Consider the following 21,359-nt stretch of genomic DNA (forward strand, 5'->3'; position numbering starts at 1 on the left):
TCTTCAACATAAACCTCAAGTTACTTCATAATGAGAATATTTCATTCTATGTGTTTCATTGCTGTTTTGACAATTGTCATTGTTATGCTTATCTAGAACACAATAATTTATGAGCATTATATTCACTATTAGTATTAAATTCCAATATAAACATTTTTCAGTATATTAACAGTGTTTAGTGTATAAATTAAATAAGTTCACAAACATTTTGAATATCTGACTTGTAAATGTCCTTCCAGTATAAGAAATTTTTGTTAAATACATCTGCAAATAGTACTTTGGTTTTTAGTTATATAGAGTTGAAACTCCTCTTTCCACTAGTGATTTTACTTTTCTTTTTCTATTCATCAAACTAACTTTTTATGATTATGAAAATATTCTTTTTACTTCCTCTTTAAAGATAATTTTTTTTTACAGCAGTGGATTATTTGTAAACAAAATTGAAAGAAGCAACATATACACATATCTGTGTATGTGTTATACATATGCATAAACTTTTGGAATGAAAGTCAGAAAACTTTGCTTTGGGCCTACTTTGCCAGCATCTTTCCCCACTAATTCATGATGGTTATTGAAAAATGTTTAGAATTTGTGGTATTATTTTAGAATATGACAAGTCTTTGTTTTTGTCCATCACACAAATATTTTTAGTTAGTAAAGTTAAATGCCCAAAATTAATGTATTAAATATTGAACATGTTATTTAATCATATTTCAATAGTTTTCCAATCTGTAGTTTTACGTTAAAATATGTTTCTATATTACTAGTGGAAAGTATTGTTTCCCATTTCATCACTTCCATTGCTTCTGAATTTGTTATTTTGGTTGTTAGTTCCTAACAAGCAGTGAAATGTCTAACATATTTGACAATCTGACATATTGACCATCATGAGTTATAATTCTAAAACATAAGAATCATAATTTTTTTGCCCAATTCATAGTTAACATTCATATGATCATAATGTGGTATTATTAGCAATTCTTAAGTATGCATTTTCTACAGATTTTTATATTTGGTATATATTCTACAGATGTTTATATGTAGTTTATTAAAATGTAAAATAAATATTAAAATAGCAAGCTATTATCTAGCATTAGCTCTATTATTTTTGTACAAGTGCATTACTTTTTTGTTTTTTAAGATTTTTTTCAAATGGCCTTTTAGTGTTTCTATCAACAGATCTTTTAAAAAAACATTGCAGGAAGAAGGCAGGGTTTGGGGGAGGGGAAAATATGGGGAAAAGAACAAGCTAAAATAAGTATTGTTTCCTGTAACTGCTAAGGATCAATTTATAAGTAGCTACTATACATTTTATTGACTTTGTTGTTTTCTGCTTACTCTTTATTCATGCAAAATGTATTGCCTTTTTATTGTGTATTGTCTTTTGATATCTTTAATGATATCTTTTAAAAATTATTTTAAGTCTTCAAGCTCATGTTTCATTTTTACCTTCTTGTCACTTTCACTTTTTACTGTCTGATTTGTCCTTCATTGGCTTGGCTTTCCAATACTGTACTTCGTGCTTTTGAAGGCTTCAGAAACTTGAGGAAAGAAATCAAGAAGAAAAAAGGTTGGAATATTTCCCAGGTTTTGAAAATTCAAATGTTCTTTCAGTATTTAGTTGCAATTCACGTACACAAAACCTACTATAAGATTGATTGATTTAGATCCGATTATCAGGAATGATAATAAACCCAATGATATTTTAAAAAAAATAAAACTTTGTCTTGAAAGTAAAATAAATCAAAACAACTCAGTCATTTGAATGAGGCACCCTCATATATTAAACTAGACTACTGTAAATGGAGTGACATAGCTTTAATTTAAAGAGTCCTATAAGCAATTCAACAATAAACTGCCTTATTCTACTCCTTTAAAGATTCAGTATCTTTTTGGTGAGCAGCCTTAAAATTAATAAAATAGAGGAGAAATTTATTTTTTATGGTGGAATTTGATAAACCATCAGTTGCCTTTACTTCTCTGGCTCAATACTATTATGGAAAAGGCACACGCCCTTGAATTCAGAGAACTTTGGTTCAAGTCCTGTCTGTGATGTATGACAAGGGCAAGTTATTTAACTTTTTTGGGCCTCAGTTTTCTCAACTGTAAAATGAAAATGTTGACTTAGATGGCCTCTGAGGTCTCTTCTAGCTTTAGATTGGTGATCTTATGATTCTCTTTTCTTAAATAGTCCATCTAAACTTAGTAAGGAAAATTGCCATCAAGATAGTTTTTTTAAAAAGGAAAAATTGAAGCTTTTGAATGGGAGAGAACTTTCAAAACATAATTCTTAAATTGAATTCAAAATATAATTTTGTTTTATAACTTCTTTTTATTTCATATTAAAATCACACTTCTAATACATTTGCATAAACTAATACTGTATTAATAACAAGCTTTATAAACTATCAGGTTAATGACTTTTCAGTATAATAAAATTAATTTGGACTTCCTAGTTGCTTAAGCTATATTCCAGAATGTAAGGAGTAGTTTAAAACATAATAATATTTCACATTTTTTTCTATTTCAAATTAGCTCATTAACATTTAGTACTTCACATCTCATTCAGTAGAATTGTGAAGTACAAATTTGGATTTGGAAAGCACACTCTTAAAAGTGACATGTAAAGGTAAATTAATAGTTCAGGACTGCTGATTTTTCTGTTAGAAAATTTTGCAAAATTGATATGATATTTTAATGAAATTTGTTCCATTTCTATTTGGCTATAATTTCTATTTAGCTTTAGTTTAAATGAACATGAGTTCATTCTTCAACAGGGGGACTCAAGTTTACTTTCAGGAGACAGATAATTTATAAAATGCTAGAAAAGCGATGTAGTATAATGGTCTCAAATTTAGGAAGAACTGAATTTAAGTCCCATATTTGACAGAGACTTGCTGAATGACTCAAGGAAATTTACTCCAAGGCAATTCTCTTAAGATTATTTCTTGCAGAACTCTTGCTGTTTTATTTTGGTTAAAGGGAGATTCCTCTCCTAAATTGGTATGAGTCAAAATAAATAAATAAATCCATGAGAAAGACCTTTTTCTTATTCCACATACATCAGATTTAGTGGGTAGTATTATAACCAATTTAAGAAAAGCAGTTGCAAGAAAAAATTATAGGCTACTTTTAGAGAGTGTTGAATTAATAATTAAATATTCTTGAGAAAAGAACATTGGACTAAATGTTGTAAAAGTGAGGTTGAAGATGTGATGACTGGACAATTGGATGAAAACTTGAAGCTTTTCAATTAAGATGACTGAAATAGGTAGGAGTAGGGAAGAGGGAATTAGATTGGATTAGTAAGGACTGAAAGGAAATATTATTTTCAAGAAGGTATCAAAGAGAGAGGATAGAAGACAATCAGATTTTTAAAATTTCCCCATTGCTATCTGTTTTATCTGCTTGTTCCAAGTTTCAAGTATAGCTGTTGCTTCCAGTGACATTGTTAGGTGATAATATTTGATTTTGTATTTAAATAAATGTGTTTACTTCCCTTTGGAGTTTTCAAGTGTATTCTATGATGGTGAAAAATCAGCAGTTCCAATACATTGAATAACCAGGAGAAGAGAAGCATTCAGTATATTGCACACATAATTTTTCCCCCACAAAAGTCCTCTCCAAGTAGAATTGTTTTACTTCAGACCAGACCTTTGTATCATACTGATAACAGTCATTAAATCTGCTCGATGTATTTATTCCCTCCTCTTTTGTCAGAACATATTTTTCTTGGTATTCCTTTCATTTCTTTCTCCTAATAGAAGCATGCTTTCTTTCATGCCAATTTTTACATGCTTTCATATGATCATCTCCTTTATTTATCGCCTACTTTAAGGTTCCTGGTTCTACTCACCATCATTCTGACCCTGAAAATGTGTAAGATGTATGAATTCTTTTTACTTATTTAAATAAGATGTATGGGTGCTCAAGTATGCACACTTACACATGTTCTTTGTTTTGAATACAAAATTTCTGTAATAATACAAACTTGTCTTTATACATATGATAAAATGCTTAATATACAAAAGTAATTTGTTCATTTATAAAAAAGAGAGTATAAAAATGAAACATCCTCATTATAAATCAACCTTGTGTTCCTAGTGTTAAGAACTACAATACCACTGAGAATTCTGAAGGTAGGGGCCAACCAGGAGGTGGGAAATCCATAAATAAGTAAAGCTTCATCAAATTGAATTCACCCTCATTCTTTCACTAAAGGTCATCTATATACTGATTGCTTCACTTAACATCAGAATATTGTTGAAATAAAATTTTCTAATTTACTTTTATAGGCTACTTTTAACTCTAATGTTGCTTTTCCATTTTGCATTACCACCATAAATGTATTTATTTTCTTTGCTTTTAAAATTGTTGATCCTTTAAAAATTTCAGTTCACAAATTATTTTCTGTTAATTGTGTTGTTGTTAATTGATCTTTGGTAAAAGCAACAATGTAATAGATTTTAAGCTTTTATTTATCAAACACTTCAAGAATTTTGTAACAATATAATTATATTTTAAGTTAAATATTAAAAATACATCTATATACTTGAGGAAAAACTTAAAGCATTTATAATATCTAAAAAAATCTACAAAACCCTTGTGAAATTATTCTGATATAAAGCTTCACTTATTACAAGGGATTTTTGTTATATTATGTTAATGTATTCTTAAAGTATTCTTTTAATTCTTAGGATTTTAGAATGTCATTTTAGCTTTGTAAATACAATCTTAGGTCAAGGCTCATTAAAATTTTTCTCCTGGGCAAGTCTTTTAATCTTTTAGGAACTCAATTTTCTTATCTCTAAAATGAATGTTAGACTTAAATGATCTGTAAGGTTATTTTTTAGCTCTAAAGATATAATCCTATGAAACAACCATTTTATTTAGATAGTTTTTCTTTGTTAAATTCTATAATCAATTAATATCATTAAGGAAATTTAAAAAAATATTCTTTAAGGCTATGTCTCCATTTACCTACAGGAATTGTTATTGCTTGCATTATCTGGAGTTTGAAGGAGTCTCTGGTCATCTAAAAGCACTAATATATTCGTTAAAGCCTAGAACTGAATTAGGCCAAAAATGAGCAATTATCTGGGTAACTGCCTTTACTTAGATTGGTGTTGGTCCTTGATGATTGAAAGGAAAAGCATTCAGTTGGGTCATAAGTTTTGGGGGAAGCCGCTTGGATTTTCATATGCATTCAAAGCCCAACTTGGATATTCAAAATAGTGATAACAATTTCAGTTATAGCATAAGGAGAAACAATAGCCCAGTACTATGGAGGTAGCTAAAGAAAAAAAGCTTCAGCATTGTTGTTTTGAGAAAGCTGTCTTCTTGTATAAGTTTGGCCAATGCCAGCAGATTCATCAAGGCACAATTGAGCTTGATATTTATGAATTACTTTGACTTGAGCTATTAGTTGAGGCAGAGACTTTATCCTTTTTAACTCTGATAAATTACATGTATATTTTAAATTTGCTTTTTAAAATAGATGGTTGAGGGAGAAGGGGGAGAAGGAAGAAAAGAACAGTGCTCATTTTGATTAGCAAATTATAGCTGTGACAGTTCTTAACTGTGTCATCACTCTCATGCTTCAGGGCAAAATCTCATCCTTTGTTGTAGAAATGAGCTGTTCTTCTGTGGATTAATAAATAACCATAGGACTGAGTGAATGGTGTTTGTATCTTCCTCTGAAGCATAAGACATTGCAATGTGAAATGCATTATAATCCAATCTGTTATGAGAGAATGTTCTCATAAATAGTTGTAGGATATTATTTTAAAAAGTAGAAAGCAAATCAATAGCATCTTTAACATTATATCTTTATTTTTTTCTTAGTGTTGTAAAAGAGGAAAATACAGACACAGAACAGGAGAGGAAAGAAGAAAAGAGCATTTCAGAAAGAGAAAATAGTGAAATAGAAGTAGTAAGTATGAAAGAATGAATATCTCTATTTTAATCACTGGATTTTGTTGTTTGTAATCCCTAGCATTTGTTTTTGACCTACTTTGGAAACAGATATATAAGTAATATAGCAATATAAACTGTTACTTTGATTATAAACTTATTAAGGAAAAATTTCCTCCTATTAATTTGATATATTGGTTTATCTTGAATTCTATCATTAAGGAAGTATGGTACTAGTTTTGGGTATGCTTTTGTTGCAGGTTTATATATCATAATTTTTCAGTCATTTTGACATTTTTGAAAAATGTGATTTTTTTTTCTTTGCCTTTTTCATAGAAATAATTTTTTTTTCATTTAGTAGTACATTTTTATGAGGAAATCAGTTTTTTCCCCATAATAATTTAACATTTTACTACATAGGAAGAAAACCAAGAAGCAAGTGAACATGAGGAAGATGAAGAAGATGAAGAAGAGGAGGAGGATAACATTGAAGCTGGTGAAAGCTCTGATGAATCTGATTCTGACTCAGATGAAAAAGGTACCTGTCCTTCTTACTAACCTAAAATGTTTTTGAAGAACTTGTGTAAATTTCTGTTAAACTTCCGTATTCTCATTTCTACAAAAATAGTTTCTAAGACCTTCACACCCATATGTCCATATGGTTTATAGGAAATCAGTTTTTCTATTATTGAAATTAGTTTTTGTATATAGTGTATTGTATTGTATTGTATTTCCAAGCAATGTTTTATGTGTCAAAGTAATGTGGTACTTTGTATATTCAATGCCATTAGTTTTTGATTTACCCTGAGTTTTTCTTTCTTTTATTTGAATTCCTTATGCCCACAATCATCTTTTGGGCACATTCTTAGTGCTCACATTCTTAGTGTTTTGTTCTTTTTTTTTAATAAACAGCCAATTATCAGGAAGATTTAGCACATATTACTTGTGAAATTGCAATAAAACAAAAGCTGATTGATGAATTAGAAAACAGCCAGAGAAGACTACAGACACTAAAAAAGCAATATGAAGAAAAGCTAATGATGTTACAGCACAAAATTCGGGATACTCAACTTGAAAGAGATCAGGTGCTACAAAACTTAGGTAAGAATTATGTTTTAAGTAAATGTTAACAGATCATTGTCAGTTTTATCTTATATTGCTTTTTTTTAATGGAAGAAAGAAAATGAGAAGCTAGGTGAAAATATCAGTCTCATTATCGTAAATAGTCATAATTTTCTTTTTTATTTTTCAGGTTTGTGGACTTTAAGAACCTATAATTACTTTATACAAAGTTTAGGCTATTTACTGCTATTTAATTAATTGGCCTTTACTGAATTGATTTATATTTTTATATTTTACCTAAAATTTTAAAAATTTGCATTGCATCAGTAGGAGTAATGGAATGGGGGATCAGAAGGGAACAAACATTTATTAAGCACTTGCTGTTACCTGTGTGCTAAAAACTGTACAAATATTATCTCTTTTGATCCTCACAACCCTAGGAGGTAAATGGTATTTTTATCCTCAAAGTTGAGAAAACTGACACAAATGAAGATAAAGTGACTTTCCCAGAATCACATAGTTGTTAAGTGTTTGAAGTCAGATTTGAATTCAGATTTTCCCATCCTGTGGTCCAACATTCTATCCACTGCTCCATCTATTCCCCACCAAGAAAAGAAAGAGCTATGTCTATTAGACTCTTTTCTATTAGGAAATATTTTGTAGTAGTTATTCTCTTTAAAATACTGATTTATGAATTGATGAAGAAAAACTCTCAAGTCATATAGATACAGAGAGAGACAGATTAGAAAGAAAAAGATAGAGGCAGAGAGATAGAAATAGGACTTATATGCCAGGCATTCTGCTAAACACTAGGGCTACAAAGAAAAGCAAGCAAGTTTAGTGTTTGCCCCCAAGGACCTTACATTCTAATGAGGAAAAACAACACGTAATGGGTGGCTGAAACATGCTGTATTCTCAGAGAATTCCAGAAAGTGACTTGGAGGCCTGGTTCTGGGCAAAAATCAGGCAAAAACTGACTTATCAGAGCTGGGACAGAGATGAAAGAGGGTCACTGCAAAGTATGAAAGGAGTTTATAGGGGAATGTCACATTGAAATAATTCAAATATCTTTGGGTTGTTTAGGCTCTGTAGAATCTTGTTCAGAGGAAAAGGCAAAAAAAGTTAGATCTGAGTATGAGAAAAAACTTCAAACTATGAATAAAGAGCTACAGCGACTCCAAACAGCTCAAAAAGAACATGCACGTTTGCTGAAAAATCAATCTCAATATGAAAAGCAATTGAAGAAATTACAACAGGATGTGATGGAAATGAAAAAAACAAAGGTATTGATTTTTTTTTTATTTCAAAGTGATTTTGGTGTTTTGAATACTTGTCATTTGGTCTTAGGAAATAATAAACTATATTTTTTCAGCACAGTGATTTTCAATCTTGCAAGTGTCGTTTTCCCTATACCTGTGAAGAAAAAAATTGCTTCTAGGCGATTTTCATCTTTACTGTTGTCATATAGAGCAGTTGAAATTCATTTGAAATTCTTATTCTTTTGTCCCTCTACATTGCCACTTATGCATTTATTTTTTAAATTTTGAAATATTTGTATAAGTCATAACTTGTTCTATGGATAGACTGCTTCACTTTTAAGATGATGCAACAATTTATTTTCTAAATATACCAAACATGAATAACTGTAGAAGCACTAATATTAATATGCTTGTGTGTATAACTTTATTAACAAATTCAAGCTTAGGATCTCGGATCATGTAATTTAGACCTATAAAATTAAAGATTTTGTACAATTATACATTAGAATCTTGCTTTTACATTAATTTTTTACCAATACTCCTTCCTCCAACTGAAACCAACTGGTCATTTAAAATTTACAGCGAAATTACAAATGCTTTCCTATAAATATATATAGTTCATATAATCTTCTTTTCTTGTGATTCTTATAAGGATACTTATCTCCAATTTTATTTATTTATTATTTAAATTAATTTATTTATGTAGGTTCGCCTAATGAAACAAATGAAAGAAGAACAAGAAAAAGCCAGAATGACAGAATCTAGAAGAAACAGAGAGATTGCACAACTTAAGAAAGATCAGCGTAAACGAGATGTGAGTCTAAAGATTTCAAACCTTCCAAAATTCAGCTCTCCACAAATATTCAGTTTATCGTGGACATTGAATTCACTTGTTAAGTTGTTTAGAGGGAAATTCCTTAGAAAAATATGACTATTTATGAAGACAATGAATTAAAATTAACCTTACTGTTCCAGGATATATTGTATTTGTGTGTGTTTGTGTGTGTAAAATCCTAGAGAATAGGGAGAGAAACAATATCTTTAAGTTATAGTATAGCTTTAGAGCTCATCACATCAAGGCATCTTTGATCCAGAGTTTGACAGGACCTCAGAAACTATTTACTTTTAACACCACCATTTTACAGTTGAAGAAATTGAGGGCCAGAAAGGTTAATGTTTTACTGAAAGGCAAGAAGTAGGGTGTTTCTGTTTTAAGACATTTTAAATAGAAATTCCTGGAGACTCGAGAAATTTACTTATCTGAAAAGGATTTTTCACTAGACATTTTTTCCCCCCTCTCTTTGTTCACTTTATATTAGCAGGCAATTTTGTCAAACTTTAAAAGTTGCAGAGAGGCAGATTTTGATTTAGTGCATAAGAATCTCTCCTAATTAATACTTACTCTAAAGAGAAGAGAGCTACCTCTGTGATAATAGGTTCTCTATCACTTTAAGAGATTTTCAAATCAGAGGGCTGATTGATTATTGTAGGCTGGGAATTTCTGTTCAGATAATATATTGGACTAGATATGTGATTCTATGAACCTTCCCTGAAAAATTCATCAAGATATGGGTAATTTCAGGGAATGAAATGGACCTTCAGGCAGACAGAGAGATAGGTTTCAAGAGAAGGCATTTTATTTTTTAGCAATGTGGTTTGTGTGTTTAAAGTTTCTTTGTTTTAACAACTGTTTTCCCTCTATTTAGATCGTCTGTTTAAATATACTCTGGAGAAGAAATTTCTTCTATGAAGGCAGTTGTTAGTTATTTTATAATATAGAGTCTTAAAGAATTGCCCGAGATACTGAGAATTTAAACTATTTGTCCAAGGTCATATGGTCATATGGGGCAGAGGTAGAATCTGAAGCCAGATTTTTTCCTGATCCTTGAGGCTTCATCTCTGCTATGCTATACCTCCTGTGATGAGTGACAGAGTAGTGCAGGAAAGACAAGATAAAAATAATAGGTGGATTGGAAGTGGTTTAAATTGCCAAACCAAACAGAAGTCAAGAATGGCGCAGTGTCAACTTGGAAGGATGTCTTTAGTGCCTTAGCATCTGTTCTTTAACTGTTTGGTACTGTTTAATATTTTTATTAATGACTTTGATAAAGTCATAAATGGAATATTTATGTAATTTGTCAGTGACATAGACCTGAGACCTCCATTTAGCAAATCAGATGACAGAATCGGGATCCCGAAAAATGCTGGCTAGAATTATGAGCCAAATTTATGTATGAGCATAAATTATTACAGTTGAGTTCAAAAGATTAGTTTCATAAATGCATTTGAAAAAAGATTTTTAGGGTTTTAGTGGCCCAAAACCTCAATTTGAATCAAAGATGTTCTGTAGCAGCCAAAAAAAAAAATCATAGAATGGATTAAGAAAAGCATTGTATCCTGTTCTAGGGGAAAGAGGGGGGGGAGCCTTTGAATTCTGCTATTGTAAGACCATATCTATAATACTGTATTGTATTGTGTTGTACTACATCTTAGGAAAGAAAGTAGTAAGTATACAGAGAAAGATCTATGATTATAAAACATTTGACAAACTTCATCTCATTTAATCCTCACAGCTCTATGGAGTAGTTAGTTGAATGTTATTTCTGAGATTAGAAAAATGAGTTTCAGATAGATTTAAATAACTTGCATAGCACCCATTAGCTCAGTGGTGATAGAGCCAGAGCTAGAATCCATATCTTCTGCTCAGTACTATATACCAGTGATATCAAACTAAAATGGAGATGAACATACTAAACTTTACATAACCATCTCTGCAGACCAGTTATTGACTTAATTTTAAAATGTTATATTTTAATTTATTTAATCAAATATTTGCCAGTTATTTTTTAACTTGATTTGAACATCACTTAAAGTTTAATGGTTCATGGGCTTCTTTTTTTGACAGCTGTTCTACACTATAGCATATTTTCTTTCAATAGGATTAGATTATAACAGAGTAAGAAATGAAAGATTTTATTTTTACTCATCTGTCTTTTTTACTATTATTTATAGCATCAACTCAGACTTCTGGAAGCTCAAAAGAGAAACCAAGAAGTGGTTCTTCGTCGTAAAACAGAAGAGGTATAATAATGGGATTTATTGAAAATTTTGTAATAAATTTAATAATTTCTTAGGTAAAAGGAATGAGTTCATCTCCTCTCTTGTAGGTTACAGCTCTTCGTCGACAAGTACGACCCATGTCAGATAAAGTAGCTGGGAAAGTTGCAAGGAAACTGAGCTCATCTGATGTCCCTGTTCAGGATTCAGGTTCTAGCATAACCTCTGTAGATTCAGATTCAGCCAAAGCACAACAAAAAATGAAAATACCAGTTGCAAGAGTTCAAGCATTACCAGTTATTCCAGTGAATGGTTCCAGGTAAAAATAATTCTTCTTTTCTTCTTAAAAACTTCTTTTAGGTATTGTCCCTAAATGTTATGCTTAAACATTTTTTTCCAGCTTTATACATTAGTATTCTTCACACATAATTTATTGTAGCTAGTATAAAACATCTCATTTCCCCTTTCCTGTCTCTATGCATAGAGTGTCTTCTGTAGCTGGAATGACTATCTCCTCATCATTACCCCTTAAAATTCCAAGTTACATTTAAAGCTCAGTTCCAGTGTCACTTTCTGAGTAAACTGCTCCCCCTTCCCTCATCAGATACTTTGTATAAATTTATGGATGTGCATGTTGTATGCTTAGATAAAATGTGAACTTCTTCAAGGTGAAGATAGTTTCATTTCTTTTTATCTTAATTACCTAACATAATTGCTTCTTGTTGATTGATTGATAAAATAAAAAACATTGTATTGCTTAACAATATGCAATAAAATTCTGCTTAGAAATATTTTTTAAACAAATGTTCACAGAAAGAAATACCAGAGGAAGGGAATGACTAATCGAGTGTTTACATCAAAGACAGCCCGGATGAAATGGCAGTTACTTGAGCGCAGGGTTACAGACATTATTATGCAAAAAATGACCATTTCAAATATGGAAGCTGATATGAATAGACTTCTCAAGGTAGGATATATAATACTTTAATTTTAATTTTATTTTCAAAATATTCTCTTCATGATCAAAAATGTTTAAGTTTGTTTTCTTAACCCTGATGATTTTGTGAATATTTCATTTATGTCTATTTTTGGTGGTAATAGCAACGTGAAGAACTCACCAAAAGGAGAGAAAAACTTTCGAAAAGGAAGGAAAAGTTCATCAAGGATAATGGAGATACTGATAGAAATGTTCTTAACATCAATGAAGAGATGGAATCACTAACTGCAAATATAGATTACATCAATGATAGTATTTCTGATTGTCAAGCCAATATCATGCAGATGGAAGAAGCAAAGGTCAGTAATTTTTAAAAATATTGATGTCTTGGAGCAGTGAGACATTTTTAAAATTAATATCCACTGAACTTCTTGTGTTTTGCATGACCTGATAAATTTGTAGAAGTAAATACAGTATATAGTTCAGCTTTTTATATCTACTCTTTTTGCAAATGTATCATCATGTTATGCCCAATAGATGTTAAAACTGATCCTCCAAAAATGCTTATTATTTTTTACTTTATTTTAAAATAATATTTTATTTTCTCCCCAATTACATGAAAATAAATTTTAACATTTTTAAAAAGTTTTGAATTCCTAATTCAATCCCTTCCGAACTTTTAAGCAAGCGGAGTGCAATAATAGAAAACATTTTCATATTAGTCATTTAGTGGAAGAAAACTTGAACAAAACAGAAATAGAAAGGAAGAAAGTAAAAAACAGTATGCTTTGGTCTCTACTCAGACAATATCGATTCTTTCTCTGGGAGTTAGCATTTTTCATCATGAGTCCTTTGGGATTGTCTTGCATCTTTATATTGCTGAGAGTAGTTGTCATTTGTAGTTCACCATACAGTATTTCTTTTAAATAATATTCTCCTATCAGTTTAGGTAAGTCTTTTCAGTTTTTTTCTGACATTATTCTCTTCAGTATTTCTTAAAGCACAATAATATTCCATTACAGCTATATATCACATTTTCTTCAACTATTACCCAATTAGTGGGCCTCTCTTCAATGTCCAATTCTTAGCCGCTATGAAAAAAGCGGCTATAAATATTTTTGTTCATATTTCCTTTTTCCTGTTTCTTTAATCTCTTTGGAATACAAACTAGGTAGTAATATTGCTGGATATAAGCCTTTGGTTATAGTTTCAGATTGCTCTTCAGAATGATTGGATCAGTTCACAACTCTACCAGTGGTGCATTAATGTTCCAATTTTCTCATATCCCCTCCAAAATTTATCATTTTCCTTTTCTGTCATGTTAGCCAATCTATTCTGGGTGTGAGATGATATCTGAAAGAAAAGCATATGTTTATATGGTTTGATTTCTTCATCTGAAAACTATTTGTTCATTTGATCATTTATCAATTAGGGAACAACTTGTATTCTAATAAATCTTTTGATTTTGATCCTAAATTCTTCCCTTTTCCATATATCTGACAGGTAAATTATTCTATGGACTCCAAATTTCTTTATGATAATGCCTTTTATGTATAAATTACATACTCATTTTGATCTTATCTTGGCATATGAGATACCTATTTCACAATGCCTAGATTCTACCACATTGCTTCCCATTTTTCCCAGTAGTTCCTGTTCAGATAATGACTTTTTGTTCCCAAAATTTGGATTTTGGAGTTTATCAAACACTAAATTCCTGTGGTCATTTATTACAATATATTACATGCCTAATTTATATTATTGACCCATCAATTTGTTTTTTATCCAAGAGCTATGATTACCACTTTATAATACAGCTTGAAATCTACCTGCCTTCACATTTTTTAATTGCATATTTTTTCCATTGATTCTTTTGATAATCTTTTGTTCTTTCAGATGAATTTTGTTAGTTTTTTCATATATATGGATAATTGTTTAATTTTTTACTTATTTTCCATTGCTCTTTATTGAATATAATTTTATTGTATTATGAAAAGAAAAGGATGCATATAATATTTCTGCTTTTCTTCATTTGATTGTGACACGGTTTTTAAATACATAATTTTTGTGTAGATGTCATGTATTGCTGGGAGTATATACATATATATATATATATATATATATATATATATATATATATATATATATATATATATATATATATATATATATATATATATATATATGTATATTACTTTCTTTTCCCATTATTTTCTTCAGAAGTCTGTCATATCTAACTTTCTAAAATTCTATTCGCTTCCTTAATTTCTTTCTTGATTTTTTTTTTTTGGTTAGATGTACCCAATACTAAGAGAGGAAATTAGGTCTCCTGCTAGTATAGTTTTACTGTCTATTTCATTTAGTTATTCATTTAATTGCTCCTTTAAAAATTTAGATCCTGTGCTATTTGGTACATATATATTTTTATTCATTTTAATGATACCTTTTAGTAAGATATAGTTTTCTTCTTTGTTTGTTTTAATTAGCTCTATTTTTGCTTATTACTTAGTCTGAGATCATGATTGCTATCCTGCATTTTTTGTTTCGCTAATAGATTCTGCTCCAGCATCTTACCTTTACTCTGTGTATGTCTCTCTGTTTCAAATGAGTTTCTTGTAAATTAGATATTGGAGTCTCTCTTTTTAAAAAAATCTATTTTGCTGTTTGCTTGTTTTATAGGTGAATTTATCCCATTCACATTCACAGTTATGATAATTAACTACATATTTCCCTCCATACTGTTTTTTCCTTGTCTGTCTGTCTGTCTTGTCTCTCTCCTTTCATCCTGCCCCTCCTTATAAGACTACAATATCCCCCAAACTACTATCCCTTTATTCGTTGCTTCATCCCCACTTATCTTATTCCTGTATCTTTTTACTTCCCTATAGAGAATGAATTTTTAAATACAACTGAATATGTATTTTATACTCTCTATGAGCCGATTTTTAAAAAAAAGATAGCTTTTAGGTAATCATAGAATTCTTAAATTATCTCTTCTTGATCAATTTTCTAGGTGAGTTATTTTTCCAACAAGATATTTCACATTTTCTTCTATTTTTTCATCTTTTTGGATTTTGTTTCATTGTTTCTTGATAACTCATAGAGTCATTAGCTTCTAGTTGTCTAATTCTAACTTTTGAGGAATTACTTTCTTCAGTGAGATTTTTCTGCCTTTTTTTTTCCATTTGGCTAATTCCAGTTTTTAAGTAGTTATTTTCCTCAGTGAATTTTTGTACCTCATTTTCCATGTGGCCAATTCTGTTTTTTAAGAAGATATTTTCTTCAAAAGTTAAAAAAATTTTTTTTAATGCGCTTTCTCTACTAAGTTGTTGACTCATTTTTCATGATTTTCTTTTGCCTTTTTTTTTTTTTCACCATTTTTTTTCTTCTGCATTTCTCTTTTGCTTTTTAAAATCCTTGCTCTTTTGGAATGTCTTTTTAGGGTTTCAGACCAATTTTCCTTTCTCCTTGGGGCTTTGTATATAGTCATTTTGACACTGTTTTCATCCTTTAAATTTGTGCCTTAGTCTTACTTGTCACCATTTTCTATGGTTAGGTTCTTTTTTTTTTGGTTTTTTGCTTCCTGCAGACTCCCTGAGATAGGGCATGACTGAACTTCCTTCTCACTCCAGTGAGATAGACCTCTAACTTGTCTTGGAGTGCTTCTTAACTCTAAAATTTTAATCTGAGGGGTTGTTGTAAAGTTGTTTGGAGGAAAATTTGGGTGGAGTCTGGGGAGTTCGTTCATCACCCCACAACAGTGATATCAGAAGTCTTTATTATTCTTCTGTATGAGGCTCATAAAATTTTATATTTTCTTTTCTTTCTTTTTTCTTCATTGTCAAGTACTTATTTCTCCTCTCACCCTCCCCTGTGAAAGTATTTTCAATTCAACACATTTATTAAGGACCTATATTTATATATTTTTTCATCACTGTGGAGAATATGAAATCTTTTTAGTGTAGTTTGTTCATTCTACATAGTTTTAGTTGATTTTTAACTATATAAGCTAGTTATATAAAAATATCTTTTAAAAGTAGATGCTTTAAGTAATAATAAATCATTGTTTGGGGTGCTTTGAACTTTATAACTAGTTCAAGCAATTTAAAAGTTAAAAAAAATACTAAATGCATGCTATGTATATTCCTGGTTAGAGACCAGGAATGCAAAGATGAAGTCTATATATAAAGTCTATATCCTAGGAAACTAATATTCTAGTAAAGGAAAGATGTAGACAAATCACCATGATAGATGATGAAATATGATAATGTAACTAATAGATGTCTTGCATATTCAATTCACACTCCACATGAAGCTGCAAGCTTAACAAAAACATCAATGAAACAGTGAAAAAGTAATTTAGCGAAAGAGGACACTTTAGATTTTGTAGTGTTTCTGTTGTAGTGTTGGTTTTCTGGAGAAAAATAGTACATTTTGATGTGCTTTCAGACTCCATTAGCTCTTTCTGGGGCAGCCTTCCTTTCAATTGAGTAATCACCACAAGAATAGCCAGATGTTAAAGTCCAAATCCCTTATTATTTCCTTCATAATCCAGTTTCCTTGCCTGCGGCCCCAGGCCAGCTTTCTGGAGAGCCTTTCAGATCAGCCTTGGTTTCACTTGGGGGAAGTGCAGGAGGCCAGTCACCATGGTGGTGTGAGATAAAGTGAGTCTGTCCCAGCTTATATGCTGCTCTATTTTAATTACGTTATCATAGGGGTGGATCTCGTAGAACTATATTAAGTACTAAGTACATGTACTGAACTTAGAGAACTATTAAGCACCCTGCTAAACAAGATAACCATTGTCTTATCAATTCCACTGACTTAACACTTTGTAAGAATCCTTGTTTCTAGTACTAGAGTTCTTGCCCATAACAAGATTTAAATTTCTTTGAAGGGAAGGAGAAAGAGCATAGAAAAAATGGGAGGCAAAAGAAGGCATTCCCTCAGCTTCTGGCATTTGTAGATGGAGGAAAGTTCCCTATCTATAGAGTTTATATTCTATTTGTCAATCTGGGATAGTTCTTGACACTGACTACACTGAGACCCTGAGTGTTCTTGGCTCCCAGGCTGCCTTTGCCACAGTCTTTTTTTCCCTCTGAGCCTTTATCTTTCCCCTTGAAGACTGTTGCTAACCAACTCAGGGCAAGCCTGGGACAATACCTCAGTGCAGTCTGTGTAATCTCTCCTCACTATTTGAGTCACGTATTAGTCTCGTGTATATTTATCATAATGTTCAAACAGAAGTTCCATGAAGTCTTCAACATCAATTGTGGCCCAAGAGAGAAATATATCTACACTTGACTCTATGGCTGGCTATCTGTCTAATACTCCATGCTTTCTCTCCATGCATGTAGTACTTTTAAAAATTTTTTTCATTTTTTAAATTACATATAAAAACAATTTTTAATCATTCTTTTAAAATTATGATATAAATTCTTTCCCTCCCATTTCCTTTCCCTGAGAAGTCAAACAATTTTATATATTATACATGTGCAGTTATACAAAACTTTTTTCCATGTTGTGAAAGAAAATAGACCCCCTCAAACAAAATTTTAAAAAGTAAAGAAAGTGAAAAATAGTACATTTTGATGTGCTTTCAGACTCCATTAGCTCTTTCTCTGGAGGCACATAACATTTTTAATCATAATTGTCTTGGATCATTGTTGAGAATAGCTAAGTGATTCATAATTGATCATTATATAACATTGCTATTACTGTGTACACTGTTCTTCTGGTTCTTCTCAGTTCACTGTGCATTAATCTATGTCTTTTCAGGAAACCTGAAAATATCCTGCTCATCATTTTTAATAGCACAAGCAAATTCACTTCTTATTTAGCCAATTATTGGGCATACCTTCAATTTCCAATTCTTTTATCAATAGAAAAAAGAGCTACTATAAATATTTTTGTATAATGAGGTCCTTTCTCTGTTTCCCCTTTTTTAAAAATATCTTTGGTATATAAACCTAGTTTGCTAGGTCAAAACTTTTGCAGAGTTTTATAGTCCTTAGATATAATTCTAAAATGGATGGATTAGCTCACAACTTTACCACTTTTAGTCCCCCAATTTTCCCATACCCTCTCCAACATTTGTTATTTTCCTTTCCTATCATATTAACCAATCTGTAATATGTGAGGATTTATCTCAGTTGTTTTAATTTGCATTTCTCTAATCAGTAGGGATTTAAAACACTTTTTATAAGACTATGGATAGCATTGATTTCTTCAAATGAAAACTGTATATATCTTTCCACCATTTGTCAGTTGGATTTGTATTCTTATAATGTAATTCTTATTCCTCTATTTATCAGAGAATCTTGCTATGATTCCCCCTTTCAGTTATGTTTACAAACTGTATAGTACTCTTTATAATTGTTTTTCCCTATTTATCCTTCTCCCTATTTCCCCCTGTCTCTTTCAAAGTGTTTTGTTTCTGTTTTCTATATCCCTCAGTCAGTCTGAACTGCCATTTGGCTGGCCCTCCATCTCGTTCCAGTTTCCCCTCCACTTTTAAAAGATCCATCTTGCTTCATTTATGCAAGATACTTTTATTTTACCCCTTCCTCTTTCCCTAGTTCATCCTTCTTCCTCACTCTTTTAATTTCATATTTTTATTTATTTATTTATTCATTTATTTGTTTGTTTGCTTGTTTATTCATTTATTTATTTATTTTTGAGGCTGGGGTTAAGTGACTTGCCCAGGCTCACACAGCTAGGAAGTGTTAAGTGTCTGAGACCAGATTTGAATTCCGGTCCTCCTGAATTCAAGGCTGGTGCTCTATCTACTGCGCCACCTAGCTGCCCCTAATTTTATATTTTTAGATATCATCTCATTAGTCAACTCACATCCATGATCTCTACATTTTTCTAACTGCTCCAATAATAATAAAGTTCTTAGGAGTTTGAAGTATCATATTTCTAAGTAGAAATGTAAACAGTTTAACCCTGTTGAATCCCTTATGATTTCTCTTTCTGTTTTTTTTTTTTCTTTCCTTTTGACCTTTTTATACCTCTGATACCGAGGGGACACTGTCGCAAGCTTCAGATTTTTTGTGCTGCTCTTTGCAGAGCTAGTTCAGCGTGGCGGCATGGGTGGGGAAAAGGGTATGGTCTGTAATTTTTCAGTTCTTTTAAGATGATATGAACTAAGGAGAGGCATGCCACCTGTGACCTGCTGTGTGGTCTGTGACCCATTCCAAGCACTCTTTTGCGACCTGCAACTGTGACCAGGATTCTCCCTTCCCTGCAGTCACATGCTGCAGTTGCTCTGGGACAGCAACCCAGAACTACTGATGGGCTATTCAACTGACTCCTGCCCTCAAGTGCTAGCAAAGGATTGCTTGTAATTTCTTTCTGACCAGTGATCTGACAGCTTGCCATGGGTGTGCTAAGAGCTCCAGAGCCTGCTACTCCTGTTTCACTCCCTCCCTAGGCCTGCAGCTGGCTAGCTCTTGTTGTGGCCCACTACTGGCTGTCTTATACAGGAGCCTCCTACCTCACTGCTTGCTTGTGCACGTGATTTGGGCCTGCCTGCTAGCTTGCCATGATGCTTCACTCTCTCCTCACCAAGGCAGACCTTTCCTGATGACTTGCCGAGTTGTTTTACCTCACCCTTTTTAGTTCGGTTACTCCAGAATTCATTATGAGTTGGTATTTTAAAGTTTTGTTTTTAAGGTAGTTTGGAGGGTAATTTCAGAGAGCTCAGGCAAGTTCCTGCTTTTTCTCCACTACCTTGACTCCATTCATCCATTGATATATATTTCTTAAACTTATATTCATACTTTTACTTACTTACTTTATCTATCTATCTAGTTTATCATTTATTTTAAAATGTTATTTACTTATAATAGAGGTAAACCTTAAAGGTTTGAGGCTTTTGTTCCATATAGCTATAATCTTGAAGTAGGAACAAAAATTCATCACTCTCCAATATTTAATTTTTCTTTAACTTTATTTCCTATTACTCTTCTATATATGCCTTTCATTCTAGTCAAATTGCTATGTTCATTATTCCTCTCCACCTTCCCCCCACCTCCTGCCTCTAAGAATGTACTTTCTTTCCTAAGTGGTTTTGATTATGTGTTTTTTCTTTCTTGGAATACTCTCTTCCACCTGTTCCTTCTGGAGCACTTCTCAGTTGTTAAAGGAAAGCTCAAGCTTCCCTTTGCTTATTTAAAGCCCCAGCCTCCTCATTTTTAAAAGAGAAGAAACAATTTTCCTACTGTGAGGAAAACTCCATATAAATGTAAATTTTTTTTTCCATACCACTGATTCATACCTAGGGAGGAGCTAGAATAGATAGTTCTCTATAGCTCCTTCAGATTTTGGGATTCTGTTCTTTTTTGATAGTCCATTCTGAAGTAGTTTTTCCTTTTGACTTATGATTCATATGACACTCATACTGCTTTATATTATTAATTCTCTTCTCACATATGTATCTGTATCTTTTCTTCCTAATATATTGTAAACATGTTTAAGGCAGAGACCATATTTTTTTTTTTTTTTTTTTTTTTTTTTTTTTAGCCATAAAGTTTAGATTTTTATTTTCTTTCTTCTTTTGTGTAAAGATGAACTTTTCCAGCTGTGAGCAGAGCCAGGGAATCCAAGCCCAATAGTCTCAGGCACCAGATCACAGGCTCTTGTCCCCATTCCTGCTTCAGTCACCTCTGCCTGGCTCTAGGTTGGAAGCGCTGCGGGTTCAAAGCTGCTGTTCACTGCTAAAGGGGGCAGGGTCGCTTCTCCTGTCCTGCATCAAACTGGCCAAGCTCTCAGCTTCAGTCTCCACTGCAGCCAACAACATTAGAGAGACCATATTTTGTGCAGTTTTCAGATTGTCACTATTGCTTTACAAATGATAAATGTGATACTAGGAGGATACTTAATTTCTTCAGTGTGGGTACTTCTTCCACTCATGGAGATTATCATCCTTCTATATTTTCTCATCCATTGTGATTTTTTTCCCCCATGTTTTATTCTAAACCTTCTAGAAAAGATTTACCCAAATAGTTTGGAAGCTTTCCCTTTGTGTTTTTTGTTTGTTTTTATGTATTATGGTTGTCAAAGTAGAATTTGGAATCCATTGTTCTTACTAAATGTCTGACCCACTTATTTTTTCAGTTACACATGTC

The 21,359-nt window shown here is 31.7% G+C and overlaps 1 protein-coding gene across 9 annotated transcripts in view; it reads left to right on the forward strand.

The window, feature by feature from the left end:
* The window catches only part of KIF21A (kinesin family member 21A), a 155,900-nt gene that overhangs the window by 91,870 nt on the left and 42,671 nt on the right, over positions 1–21,359 (forward strand). For 5 of the 9 annotated variants that reach the window (XM_074269472.1, XM_074269474.1, XM_074269478.1 and 2 more), the window contains exons 12-21: positions 1,532–1,570; positions 5,845–5,932; positions 6,334–6,451; positions 6,826–7,014; positions 8,059–8,258; positions 8,941–9,048; positions 11,247–11,315; positions 11,402–11,610; positions 12,105–12,258; positions 12,393–12,587. In XM_074269472.1, the coding sequence (XP_074125573.1) occupies positions 1,532–1,570; positions 5,845–5,932; positions 6,334–6,451; positions 6,826–7,014; positions 8,059–8,258; positions 8,941–9,048; positions 11,247–11,315; positions 11,402–11,610; positions 12,105–12,258; positions 12,393–12,587 (1,369 nt within the window). The remainder of the gene's footprint in view (positions 1–1,531; positions 1,571–5,844; positions 5,933–6,333; positions 6,452–6,825; positions 7,015–8,058; positions 8,259–8,940; positions 9,049–11,246; positions 11,316–11,401; positions 11,611–12,104; positions 12,259–12,392; positions 12,588–21,359) is intronic. The other 4 variants (XM_074269475.1, XM_074269480.1, XM_074269476.1 and 1 more) reach the window with 1 other exon arrangement.

This window comes from Sminthopsis crassicaudata, chromosome 5 (genome assembly GCF_048593235.1).
Source record: "Sminthopsis crassicaudata isolate SCR6 chromosome 5, ASM4859323v1, whole genome shotgun sequence".
Classification (NCBI taxonomy): Eukaryota; Metazoa; Chordata; class Mammalia; order Dasyuromorphia; family Dasyuridae; genus Sminthopsis; species Sminthopsis crassicaudata.